At 47.0% G+C, this 14,351-nt stretch overlaps 1 protein-coding gene across 1 annotated transcript in view; it reads left to right on the top strand.

Moving 5' to 3' along the window:
• Positions 1 to 274: 274 nt before the first annotated feature.
• dync1li1 (dynein cytoplasmic 1 light intermediate chain 1) overlaps positions 275 to 14,351 on the top strand; it is a 65,371-nt gene continuing 51,294 nt past the window's right edge. The window contains exons 1-2 of the mRNA XM_033039853.1: positions 275 to 761; positions 885 to 966. Coding sequence (XP_032895744.1) covers positions 598 to 761; positions 885 to 966 — 246 coding nt within the window. The 5' untranslated portion in view covers positions 275 to 597. The remainder of the gene's footprint in view (positions 762 to 884; positions 967 to 14,351) is intronic.

Below are 14,351 nucleotides of genomic sequence, written 5' to 3' on the forward strand. Positions count from 1 at the left end.
CACCATCGCAAATTCCTTGTATGTGAATACTTGGCCAATAAACTTATTCATTCATCTGTGTAATTCTTTGCCACAGTGGAGGCCAATTCACTGGATGGTTTCAGGAGAAAGTTAGATTTAGCTCTTAGGGCTAAAGGAATCAGGGGATATGGGGAAAAAGCAGGAACGGGGGACTGATTTGAGATGATCAGCCATGATCATATTGAATGGCAGTGTTGGCTCGAATGGCCTATTCCTGCACCAAATTTTCTATGTTTTTAACCCCCAGACCAATGCTGTTCAGCAAGGAAATAGTGAGGAATACGACTGTGCTTTAGTAGGCATTCGGTGAGCAGAAGCATAATGGAAAATTCAAGTCAGTTGGTAACAAAGGCACGGACTAGTCTTTCAGCAGCATTGAAGCTGAGATACAATCAGCAAAACACAACGCGTGTCCTTTCTATAATATAACCCTGACAGGAACAGAGGTACTGTGTGCGGACTTTTCTAGCCTGAGGCATCCATCCCCTTTATCCTGAGCTGAGGCGGACCTGACCCCGCCCTGTCTGCCGGCTCCTCCCGCCGCCGTCTCTCCCCCCTTTCTCTCAGTGCGTGAAGATGGCGCCGATCGAGGCTAGCAAGTCCCGGAGACGAGCCGCTTACCTCCCGGCATCGACTCCGCCGCAAAGCAAATGTGCAGGCGCCGGGCAGGGAGATCAGCAGCGGAGGCGGCGGGGGGCAGCTGGAGAGGGCGAGGAGGATGAGGAAGAAAACAACTTGTGGTAAGCAGCCGATGGCGGGGTTGGCCTGACCCGGCCCGCTCTCCGTACCCCCCGCCCCCGAGCCGCGCTCTGTCCTGTCCTGTCCTGTCCGGCCCGACTGACTGACCATCCCTTGTCTTTCAGGTCCTCCATCCTGAGCGAAGTGTCCACCCGCTCTCGCTCCAAGCTGCCGGCCGGGAAAGCCGTGCTGGTGACGGGTGAGTCATGAGCCCCGCTCCCCTCCGTTTCTTGCGGCCCTTTTGTCGGCGGTGACTTCCCCAGGGAGGGAGGGAGGGAGCGGCGACCCATCTCCAACATTGGGCCCGTCCGTCTGTTCCCTCCTTGCCGGCTCCCGGACACCGCCTCCACTGCTTCATGGTCACTGGAGCCCGCCGCTCCCGTTTCATCCCGGGCTGGGGCCACTTACCCGCTCGGTACTGCCTCCTTGAACCGCCAACTAATGGGCGGCTGAAGCTGTTGCCCACCCGGCACCGGTTTCACCGTCTCCCCCCCCGGGAAAATAAGACGCCTTTGGCCGGAGCCACGACCGGGAATGAACCCGGTGACTGCAGGCCCAGCGTTGCCCCGGTAACCAACCTGATGGGCAAAGAGCCGGGACATCCTTTGCTTATTTCGGCTTTTGTGGTTGTGTGTGTGTGTGTGACTAAAGAGATAAATAAATCACATTTTCGTTTTTCTGTACGACTTGGGCTTTGTTCGATTTGAAGTCAATTAACGTTAATGTTGGGACTGGTATCCCTGCACATAGATCAGAATATTTGTTGAAATAGGATACTGTATCCACAACTAAATGGTCAACATCCCGTGCCTGGTCTTTCAAGCTTCCGTGGGGAGTGTTGGGAATGAGCGGAAGGATCTAATAAAATAGGGAAACTGCAATCTTCATTGTGAAAGAGTCGTTTCAAAAAATGTTAAAATAACAAGTATGGATAATAGTAAATGGCATTTTCAACAATTTGTTGCCTCCAAATTTGATCTAGTTAATCCCACTATTTTCAATCTTACTATTACCTTTTTTAATTCATTTTAATATCTATTTCGCTTTTGAATAATTAATACTCTACTGGGCAGATTATTCCAAAGCGTAAACGTAGGTTGTACATAGAAGAAGAAACATGTTCCTTGTGATTATTTTGATGCTGATCCCAAAACCTGTGGCCTTTTGATTTATTGCTCTTTCAGCTATTGTACATTTCAGTTAATTCACTATCTAAACTATTCATAATTAAAAATAATATGTTTTCAGCCTATCCAGGATATCTAAACTGCCATCCCAATAATTTGGGGTTACGCTTTGTTATTTTATTGATACAGGTGAAGTTGTCATAATGGGACCTTGTTACAAAATGAGGCAAATGTTGTGAATGTATCAGGTTTTTTTATTATATTGATGAGAATACATCAAATACTTTAAAATGTTTTTCTGCAGGCAATAATGCATGTCTTTTCCACATAATTCTGCTATTAAAGTGTATTTTTATTGGAATGTGTATTAAGAAGTTAGGCTTCTATCTTCATTTTTACCAACAAAGTCATGTTGATCACAAACTTGGGTGATTTTATAATTGTGGATTATTTTATATATACTCATGGGAAAAGTTCCTATAAATCTTATAATTAATTGCCCACAAATACTTTATATTCTAGTGAGGGGGATTCAGTTAAATGTTATTAACATTGGCAGAGGAGGGGTGGGGGAAGTGAAGAATTGGAGAACATAGCAACTGCAGAAAAACATTCTAGGGTGTTCACAGAAGGGATTCAATTTTGCATCAAGCCATGACAGATGTCGGAAAGTCTTGTCAGAGAGTGAGAGAGTGGCAGACAGGTGAAGCTGATGGAAGGACACACATAGCTGGGTAATATTGAACTAAATGCACCATAGTCATAACGTGATACAGTGTGGAAACAGGCTCTTCGGCCCAACTTGCCCACATCGGCCAACCTGTCCTAGCTACACTCGTCCCACCTGCCCATGTTTGGTCCATATCCCTCCAAACCTGTCCTATCCATGTACCTGTTTAACTGTTTCTTAAATGTTGGGATAGTCCCTGCCTCAACTACCTCCTCTGGCAGCTTGTTCCATGCGCCCGTCACCCTTTGTGTGGAAAAAGTGACCCCTCAGATTCCTATCAAATCTTTTGAAACCTATATCCTCTGGTCCTCGATTCACCTCCTCTGGGCAAGAGACTCTAGGTGTCTACCCGATCTATACCTGTCATGGATTTTATACACCTCTATAAGATCACCCCCTCATCCTCCTGAGCTCCAAGGAATAGAGTCCCAGCCTACTCAGCCTCTCCCTCGAGGTCAGACCCTCTAGTCCTGGCAGCATCCTCGTAACCAAGCAAAGGTTTGAAAGCTGTGTGAGGCAGGTTTAAAAGAGATGTGCAGGCCATGCTTATTTTTTTGGGAGAGAGGGGTGTGCCTGGAATGAGCTGCCTGAGGTGGTGGCATTTAAGAAGCATTTAGATAGGCACATGGATATGGAGGGATATGGATCATGTGCAGGCAGAGGAGATTAGTTTAACTTGGCATCATGTTCAGCGTCAGACGTTGTGTGGCAAAAGGCCTGTTCCTGTGCTGTACTGTCTTTGTTCTCTGTTTATGTATAATAACACAGGAGCAGCATTGACAACCATGCCTCCTGGCCTTTACTAAATCTGCAAAGGCCCTTGATGCTGCCAATGAAAGGGGATTGTGGAGAATAATTTGTAAATTTGGCTCCCCTAGGAAATTTGCATCCATTCCCTTTCATCTACTTGAACGTATGCACGCCTTGATGAACCAATATGTTCATCATATATCCAACTCTTGTGCAAACTGGGGTCAAACAAATGTATATTATTTCCTCAACCTCTTCTCAATATTGTACCATGCCCACAAGTCTTTACTGGAGTTCAGCTAATTAATGGAAAAAAGAAAACTGTTCGATGTTGAACTAAGAACTACTCCAACCTCTCGTTAAATTGCAGTATGCAAGTGACAGCTTTCTATGTGCACATTTGGTGATTGAGCACTGTCATCCCATTTATTTAATGGTACAACAGGATGTGCTTTGTATTATATGATCAAGAAACAATGGTATGCTACCATTGAAGTTGAGCTTTATGCTAGGTTTGAGTTTCTAATTGTCTAGTGAGCAGCAGTGATCTCTGAGAAAGAAAACCAAATTGCTAGAGAAACTCAGCAGGCCAGGCAGCATCTCTATAGGGAAATTGGCACAAGACCTTGTGTGCACTATGGACACTACCAACATCATACATCTCAGAGCACTAGAGAGGTGCTTTCTCTATAAAATCCTTTACATCCTAACATCCTCTGGCAGGATAAGCGAGCCAACATCTGTGTCACGTCTCAGGCCAGCATGCCCAACCTAGGGCTTTCATTATACAGCCAACTCTGAGGAGTAAACCATCGTATTCCAAGACAGACACCAAAACTCTGAAACTGACATAATAAGCAATGTAATTGTAAGAAAGAAAACAATTCACGAATCTTCACTAATTGTCCCTGATAAAAATGTTACATTCTTAATAACGTAGGAATCCCTGCCATATGACTGACCAATGTAGGGAGTGAGCATTCAGGAAAACACTGAGAACCTTGTAATTTCAGGAGCATGCAGAAGCCCATTGAAAGGAATGCACTACCTGCCCCACCTAGGGCAGAGTCTGGGGTCCCCGAATGGTTTCATCAACCATCTCAGAAGCCACAGAACTGTAGTGAAAGCAGATCGTTCTTGGTCCTGAAGAACTGCCTAATAAATAAAACTCAAATGGCTTTGTATTAACATTAAAGATGATGTATAAATGGAGACTGACTAAACCAAGAGTAATGTGTCATGAGGTAACAGCTGATGTGAAGCAAATAAACAAATACCTATTCAGGAAAGTTAGACTTGCACTGTTGATTGGATGAGGATTGAGCAAGACTGAAAAAAACTGTGATTCATAAGTTATCAAAGCAGAATTAGGCCATTTGGCCCATCGAGTCTTCTCCACCATTTAATTAAAGCTGATGTATCTTTCCCTCTCAACCCCATTCTCCTGCCTTCTCCCCGTAACCTTTGTCATCCTTACTAATCAAGAACCTCTGCTTTAAAAATATCAAAAGACGGCCTCCACAGCTGTCTGTAGCAATAAATTCCACAAATTCACCATCCACTGGCTATAGAAATTCCTCCTCATCTTTTATTTTGAGGATGTGCTCTCTGGTCCTAGACTCTTCCACTAGTGGAAACGACCCCCCACCTCACACATCCACTCTATCTAGGCCTTTCACTATTCGGTAAGTTTCAATGAAGTCTCCCCCTCATCCTTCTAAACTCCAGCATGTACATGCCCAGAGCCTTTAAATGCTCATCATATGTTAATCCAACCATCCTCAAGATCATTCTCGTGAACCTTCTCTGGACCCTCTCCAAGGCCAGCATATCCCTCCTCAGATATGGGGTACAAAACTGCTCTCAAAGCTCCAAATACAGTCTGACCGGGGCCTTATAAAGCGTCAGCATTACATCCTTGCATTTATATTCTAGAGTTCTCAAAGTGAATGCCAACATTGCATTTGCCTTCCTTACTACTGATTCAACTTGCAAATTAACCTTTTGGGAATCCTGCATCAGCACCAAATCCCTTTGCACCTCCAATTTCTGAATCCTCTCCCCATTTGGTAAAATGCCTTTATACCTACTACCAAAATTCAGGACCACACTATGCTACGATGTATTCCATCTGCTTCTTATTTGACCACTCTCACAACCTGACCAAGTCCTTCTGCGAGGTTCATGTTTCCTGTAGGCTATCTGCCCCGTCAGCTACCTTTGTATCATCTGCAAACTTGGCCACAAATCTATCAGTTTCATTATCCAAATCATTGCTGTACAGCGTGAAAAGTAGCAGACCCAGTACCAACCCCTCAAGATCAACATTGGTCACTGGCAGCCAACCAGAAAAAGCCCCCTTTATTCCCACTCTTTGCCATTCAGCCAATCTCCTATCCATGCTAGTATCTTCCCTCTACTACCATGGGCTCTCATTTTGTTTAGCAGTCTTGCGTGCTGCACTTTATCAAAGGCCTTCTTAAAATCCATGTAAACATCATCCACTTACTCTCCTTTGTCTATTCTAGCTATTTACTTTCTCAAAGAATTCCAACACATTTGTTAGACAAGATCTCCCCTTCACGAGACCGCACTGACTTCGGCCTATATTATCATGTACTTCTAAGGAAACTTCATTAATAATGAACTCTCAAATCTTAGCAACCACAGAAGTCAGGCTAAACAGCCTATAGTTTCCCCTCTTTTGCTTTGCTCTCTTCTTGGAGTAATATTTGCAATTTTCCAGTGCTCTGGGACCACTCCTGATTCGTGTTTCTTGAAAGATCACCATTAATGCCTTCATAATCTGTAAAGCTTCAATTTCAGCACCCTGTGTGTAGTCCATCTGGTCCAGGTGACATCCACCTTCAGACCTATCAGCTTCTCAATCATCTTCTCTTAGTAAAAGTAACTCCACTAACGTCTGCCCCCTGACTCTCTTGAATTTCTGGCACATTGCTGATGTCATCCACCATGAAGGCTGATGCAAAAATATATTCAATTCATCCAGCATTTCTTTATTCCCCATTACTACTTCTCTAGCGTCATTTTTCTGTGGTCCAATGTCCATGCTTGCCTCTCTCTTTTTATATTTCTGAAGAAACTTTTGGTATCCTCTTTTTTAAATTTTGGCTGGCTTATCGTCTTATTTTTTTATCTTATCTCCCCTTATTGCCCATTTAGTTGGTTCCGTTGATTTTTAAAAGTTTCCCAATCCTCTAGCTTCCCGCTAATTTTTGTAATATGATGCACCTTCTCTTTTATTTATATGCTGCCTTTGACTTCCTTTGTCAGTCACGGTCGCCTTGTTCTCCCCTTAGAATCTTTCTTCCTCTTTGGGATGAAAAGATCCTGCATCTCACAAATTATTCCCAGAAACCCCTGCTTTTGCTTCTTCGCTGTCATTCCTGCTAGGGTCCCTTTCCTATCAACGTTAAAGGCCTGTCCCACGAGCATGCGACCTGCATGCGGCAAGTGCGACCAAACCGGAAGCGGGGGCCGCGCGGAGGTTGAGTGATCCCCGTACAGGGCCGGTCCCACCAGCATGCGCCTGCATGCGGCGAGCGCGACCAAACCAGAAGCGGGGGTTGCGCGGAGGTCGAGTGAGTGACGTGAAATTTGAGCGAAGTCCGCGGGAAGTTTGCGCGTGACGTACGGCGTCGAGACGCTGCGTATGCCCGTCGAGGCGGTGCGTACGGCGTCGAGGCAGCTGCGGGCCGGCAGGCCGTTGCCGCGCGGAATTTTTGAACACGGTCAGTTTTTCGGAGCCCCGCGCGATGTCGGGACCAGCTCCGCACAACTCCATACGGCTCCGGCGATCGAAGTGGGACCGGCCCACGAGGCCATACGGCTCAAACGACCACGTTAGGTCGCGCTTGCCGCATGGAGTCGCATGCTCGTGGGACAGGTCCTGTAGCCAGCTCCTCCCTCATGCTTCTGTAATTACCTTTACTTCACAGCAATTCCGACACATCTGATTTTATCTTCTCCCTCTCAAACTGCAGGTTAAATTTTATTTTATTACTACCTCCTAAGGGTTCCTTAACCTTAAACCCCATAGTTATATTACACAGCATCAGAATTGTCCTTTCCCTACTAGGCTCGACCACAAGCTGTTTTAATCAAACATCTCGTAGGCATTCTTCAAATTCCTCTCTTGAGATCCAGTACCAACCTGATTTTTCCAGTTATACCTGTATATATATCTCTCATCAGGGACTTTTTACCCTTGCAGTTTCTTAACCCTACCCACAAGGATTCTACATCTTCTGATCCTACGTCAACCCTGGCTAAGGATTGAATTTGTCTGTCGCTCGTCTGTCTTTTTGAGAGGATGTGTATCCTTGGATGTACCGCTCCCAGCTCTGATCTTCTTTCAGCCACGCCTTTGTGATTCCCGCAATGTCGATCTACCAATTTCTAACTGCGCTATAAACTAACCCACTTTGTTACGTATACTGGAGTGGATCACCACCCTTCTTCTCAAATTGGTCCCATTTTGCCTGACCTTACACTATTATCCCTTAACATTTCTGTCCTTTTACTTCCAGAGACTTCAGTAACTTCTCCTGCATTCTCGTTCCCTTTAACTTCATCTATACATTTCTAATTTGTTGACCCCCCCCCCACACCCTAATTTGCTGACCTGCTGCTCTGCTTCTCAGTCCCCTTCCATTCTAGTTTAAACCCTCCCAAGTAGCACTAGCAAGGATGTTGTTGCCTCTCTATTTCAGGTGCAAACCATCTCTTGTACGTCACCTTGCCGTAGAAGAGATCCCAATGGTCCAAAAATCTGAATCCCTGTCTCCTGCACCCTCCTCAGCCACACATTCATCTGCCCTATCTTCCTATTGATACCCTCACTAGCATGTGGCACAGGTGGTAATCGAGAGATTAATACCCTCAAGGTCCTGCATTTTAACCTTTAACCTAATGCCCTATATTCCATTCACAGGATCTCATCCATTTTCCAAAAAACTTCTGACTGCTCATCCTTCTTGAGAATGTTCTGCAGCCATTCTAAGACATCTGGGACTGGCACAAGGGAGGCAACAAATCATCCTGGAGTTCCGTTTGCTGCCTCAGAATCTGCCTGTCCCTCTAACTTGCGAGTCCCCTATCACTATCGTCTGCCTGACTTCATCCTATACCGCTGTGCGTCAGAGCCAGGCCCTGTGCCACAATCCTGGCTGCCATTGCGCTACCCTGAACGGTCATCCCCCTCAACAGTATCCAAGTGGTATACCTGTTTTGCAGGGGAATGGCCAACTTTTCCAACTCGTTTTCCTGGTGCTCACCCATCTATGTCTGCACCTTGGGTGTGACCACCTCCCGATAGCTCCTATCTATAACTTCCTCACTCTCCTGGATGAGACTGAGTCATCCAATTGCAGCTCCAGTTCCCTAACATGGTTGTTAAGGAGCTGCACCTGGACGCAACTCCTGCAAATGTAGTCCTCAGGGACACTCACCATATTCCTGCGTTTCCACATCCCACAGGTCGAGCACTCCACATCACTAGCTTCCATTCCACCTTCCCAGGACCAAGTTGCACTCTGAAACAAACAAAGTGCAGGCTTGATATTCCGCCAATTTAAATCGGAATTCTGATTTTTTTTGTTTTCCTAGCAAATTAATCTGATTTTTCAATTATTATTATTATTATTATTAGTCTCTGACCTGAGGCAAGTAAAGGCTTCTCATCTAGAGACTGCGGCGGGGGAGCCAGGCAGCGCAGTGCTTGGGGCGAGCGCAACGGGCGGGGCATCGGGGGCACGGATTGGGACTACAGCTCCCAGCAGCGCTTGCGGCGGCGCCCGGCCAACGGTCGCGGCCAGCGCCATACCCAAGAGGAGAGGAGAGGAGTAGACCCCGCTCTCTCCCGGTGCTGATGTGAGCGGCCATTATGTCCCGTTCTCCTTCTGCAACTACCCTCTCCCCCCTTTCCCTCACCCTCAAAAACAACAATACAAAACCAAGATGTAATGGGACAGTTGGAGGAGATCGTGCGCATCGCCAAGAAGATGGATATGATGGTGTCGAAGAAGAACACGGTGGGTGATGGTGCCGGGCTAGGGATGGCTCCTGGCCGCAGTGATGTCTACAGCCAGATAGAAGCACTAACCGGACTTCCCGCTCTGTGGAAAGCTAACTGAACAGTGCATTGATATTGACTTTGTTAGTGATGAGAGGATGGTGCCACACTTGCAGTGTTTGCAGTGCAAATAGACCTTGGGTTGGAATGCCTAAGGGGTGAATTTTAATGCTTATGGATTTATTGGAATGCAATCTAAGGAACCCTGCCAAGAACTGGAATGCTGCTGGACTGAATTTTAAGCCTCAAGACTGCTGATTTGTCATCTGAACTGGAACAATTATTTTTTTTAACTTGCTGTAGGAGAAGCAACAGCGATATGCAGTAAATTATTGGTAATTCTAAGTAAGCTAGATCATGGTACATAAACCAAAGTACTTATGATCAACCACAGTGATGCAATGGAGAGACAAAGAATTGCTGATTTTGGAAACTTGAGCAAAACACAAAGTGCTGGAGGAATTCTGCAGGTCGGTTCAGTTTGCTTTATTGTCAGTTCTGAACTGAACTGACCTGCTGAGTTCCTCCAGCACTTCAAAGGTTCAAAGGTTGATTTATTGTCACATACACCTAGATGTTGTGAAATTCCTTTTGCCAATGCAGCACATAAAAAAGAATACAAACATAACAATAATAAATAGCTTTAACATAAAAACATCCCCCCACAATGGTTCCCATTATGGGGGAAGGCACAAAGTCCAGTCCCATCCCCAATGTCCACCCATAGTCGGGCCTATTGAGGCCTCCACAGTTGCCTCTACGGAGGCCCGATGTTCCAGACCGTCCTCGCCGGGTGATGATGTTCCGGCGTCGTGAGAGTGCTCTCAGCGGCCTGGGAACCCTGGAACGGCCGCCTCCCTACGCGAGACTGTGGCTTCCGGAGCCGACAAGGCCGCGCCGAATGGAGCTCAACTGGCGATCTTCGTCGCGAGATCCCAGGCTCCCGGTGTAAGTTCGGCGCCGCAGCTCGCGATGTTTTTAAAACGCCGGTCCCAGCTCACCGGAGTTCCAGCGAGGCGACCCAGGCAAGGCACCGCCCTCCCCGCAATGGCGCGCCAGCACTGCAACCGCCGTCCTCAGACCCGCAGCTCCGCCGCCGCCGAGGTTCTGGCGGTCCGCTCGCTCGGGCCTCGGACCCACGCATCCGTTCCGGTGCCGCATTGATGCCGTAGGCTCCGGGCCGGTCCCGTCATCTGCGCCGCTGGACGCCGCCGCTGTCCGATGCCGATGCCGAGGCTCCTGGCGGTCCCCTCAGGAAATGCCGCTCCAGGCCCGCTGGTAGGGCCGCAAAGACGGGTCGAAAGTGCAGCCCGGGGAAAAGCTGCATCTCCGACCAGGTAGGGACCCTGAATATTAGTTTCCCCTCCCCCCCCCCCCCCCCCCCCCCCTCCCCCACACATAAAAAAGCTAGAACTCCTTAAAAACAAAACACTAAACTAACTAAAAATAAGAAAAAAGAAATGAAAAACAGACAGCTGCAGGCTAGGCAGCCATACCCCCTACAGGTCGGCGCCTTGTGTTTTTCTCAGAATTTTAGCAACTGTAGTTCTTTGTGTGTCCATTGTCTTTCAGGTAGCATCCGTGGAGGGAATGGACAATTGGTCTGCTGAAGGATCATAATCTGAAATGCCATCTGTCCATTCCTTCCAGAGATGCTTCCTGACTCGCTGAGTTCTCGCAGCACTTTGTGTTTTGATTAATACAAAAAGAAATGTTAGGCAAAGAGGAAGTCAAACTAGAGTTAGGTAATGTTACCTATGTCATGGGTTTATCAACCACTTTTTCTGTGCTGTTTGCACACAGTGCTAGGCAAAAAGACATTTCAGGTAACATTTTTTGTAAAGATTTTTTTAGCTGTATGAAGTCATTTATTTAATGCAATATTTATCATTTGGGGTTATTTTACTGGTTATGTGTTAGAAAAATTCTAAGCTTCTGTTTAAACTACCAGCAGAAAGCTTGGGAATCGCTTTCAATTTATTGAAAATGCATTGCCCCCTGAACCAGCTGCCCTTGGACCCCGCCGGGGGCCTAGCCGGCCTCCTGGATCCCAAGCCAATACTTTCTACTTTTTACTGGAGGTGAATATCATGCCTGAAAGTGACAGCCCAAACTTATCCTGCCCTCGCCAAAGCCTCAATGCCCCTAGCTTACTCAGTCCACTCCCACAATGTCTGCTCTCACTGTAGCCACTTCACTTTGGCTTACTTCCTTTTTATTAGCCAACCTGTGAGACTTGACTTTTTAACTTGCACCCGTTCTTGCAGAGAAATCCAACAGCTGACAAGTTCTATGCCATTACATCTGAGAGTATTTAATGCACATTTTACTTCATGTGAAAACAATTTGTTCCCAGAGAACGACCACACAAGGTTTCAAAAGTTTCCATTTGTAAAGTTTGTGAATATTGCTTATTGATTTATAGCTGATTATAAAATATGGATAATTTAGCCTTTCAGTTATCAGTGATAAAAGAAGGGTCTCGACCCGAAACGTCAACCATTCCTTCGCTCCATAGATGCTGCCTCACCGGCTGAGTTTCTCCAGCTTTTCATCTACCTAGTGATAAAATAATGCTGTTTACATTTGGATGACATCTTTATTCTAGAAAAGCACACCTGATAGACCTCCAACAGGTCTTTCTTCAACCTCCAATAGAGTAACATTATGAGAGACATGGATAGAGTAGACAGTCAGAACCTTTTTCTCAGGTTGGAGATGTCAAAGACAAGAAGGCATATTTTAAAATGAGTGCAGCAAACCTTTTTTGTCACATGTTAATTGGTATAGCCCAATTTCCAGTGGTATAGAATTAGCAGCTATCCAGCATTGTACAGTATGTGTGGATCTCAATCTCTACAATAATTCCAATGCCATGTCAACAAAAAGTAAAATGCTGCAAGATTATTTCCAATATAATATCTTGGATCATTACATAGACAATTTGGTTTCATTTTATTAGCATTTATATTAAAGAAAATTAATTATGTGGATCAAAACTAATTAATTAGCTCCAAAATAACTTAGTTTGTGGTTTATGTTGTCTGTATCATGGGCAACAAATTTCCATCATTACTATGAATGCACTGTGGTTAACAAAAAGAGTTTAAAATTTGGTCTTTGTAAGCATAATCAATGATATTGGATGGGGGGGGATAGTATAAATTAAACGATTTTGAAAGTTATATGGATTTTATAGTATCACTAGACCAAATGCAGACCCGTTGGGTCTGTTTCCCCAACGGCGTTTGAGGGGGGGGGGGGGTGAGAAGAGGGGGAGAGGAGGAGGAGGAAACGGGATAGATTTGGGAGGGAAAGGAGAGCGGGGTAGGGGGTGAGAAATGGGGAGAGAGATGTTGGGGAGGGGGGGTGGGGAAGATTGGGAGGAGGGAGGGAGGGGGAGAGGGGTGCGGGAGAGAGGGGAAAGAGTGGGGAGGGAGAGTGGAGGGGAAGGGGGGAGAGAAGTGGAAGAGTGGGGAGGGAGGAGGAGAGGGGTAGAGGGGTAGCGGGAGTGATGGAAGAGAGACGGGGGAGTGGTGGAAGAGGGACAGAGGGGTAGGGGAAGGGGTGGGGAGAGAGGGGAAGGGAGGGGAAGAGAGGGGTGGGGGTGGGAAGCGTGGGGTAAGGGGATAGAAGTGGAAGAGTGGGGAGGGAGGGGTAGGGGGAGTGGTGAAAGAGGGACAGGGGTAGGGGGAAGGGGGTGGTGGTAGAGAGGGAAGGGGGTGGGGGAGAGGGGTGAGGAGAGGGAAACATAGAAGCATAGAAATTAAGTGCAGGAGTAGGCCATTCGGCCCTTCGAGCCCTGCACCACCATTCAATATGATCATGGCTGATCATCCAACTCAGTATCCTGTACCTGCCTTCTTCTCCATACCCCCTGATCCCTTTAGCCACAAGGGCCACATCTAACTCCCTCTTAAATATAGCCAATGAACTGACCTCAACTCCTTCTGTGGCAGAGAATTCCAGAGACTCACCACTATCTGTGTGAAAATGTTTTTCCTCATCTCAGTACTAAAGGATTTCCCCTTTATCCTTAAACTGTGACCCGCTTGTCCTGGACTTCCCCAACATCGGGAACAATCTTCCTGCATCAGACAAATGCAATTCAGGAATTTCTCTTCACAAGCAAAGTCAGAATGACGGTTAGTGAAGAATTCGAATAATCACTGAGCGTTCAGATGCTGCGCGCGCCTCCTGCACCAAAGTGGGGGTGGGGAGAGCGTGTGTCGTCACACACAAAGATCTTGTAGCGGAGAGCTCCGCTATAAGATCTTTGGTCACATACCTAAGCATGCGCCTCCCCCCACAAACAGATGAGGCGTTCTTCTTGAATGGAGGAGCGCGTGGCCGCCGCCACAAACAGTCCCACACACTGTGGGACCCGCCCCACAAACAATATTGTGAGGAAGGGGGAGGGAGGAGGGTGGAGGAGGGACGGGGGGGGGAGGAGAAGCAAGAGGGGGGAGGAAGAGTAGTGGGAGGAGGAGGTGAGGGGGGGGGGAGAGGTATGGAGGGGCTGTGCATGAGTCGAAGAGAAGAAGGAAGGGCAGAGAGAGGAGGAGAGGCTGGTACAACAACAAAAATGCGGATAAACTCAGCGGGTGCAACAGCATCTATGGACCGAAGAAAAGGGCAACGTTTTTTGGCCGAAACCCTTCGGGTTCGGCCAAAACGTGACCATTCAATTCGCTCCATAGATGCTGCCGCACCCGCTGAGTTTATCCAGCTTTTTTATGTCTACCTTCGATTTTCCAGCATCTGTAGTTCCCCACGGAAAGGGAATGAGGAGAGGGGGAAGAGTGTGGAGGGAGGGGGAGAGTGGGATGGGAGGGGGAGAGGGGTGGGGGGGAGAGAGGGGAAAGAGTGTGGGGGGGGAGGGGGGGGGAGA

Source organism: Amblyraja radiata, chromosome 2 (assembly GCF_010909765.2).
Source record: "Amblyraja radiata isolate CabotCenter1 chromosome 2, sAmbRad1.1.pri, whole genome shotgun sequence".
NCBI classification, from domain to species: Eukaryota; Metazoa; Chordata; class Chondrichthyes; order Rajiformes; family Rajidae; genus Amblyraja; species Amblyraja radiata.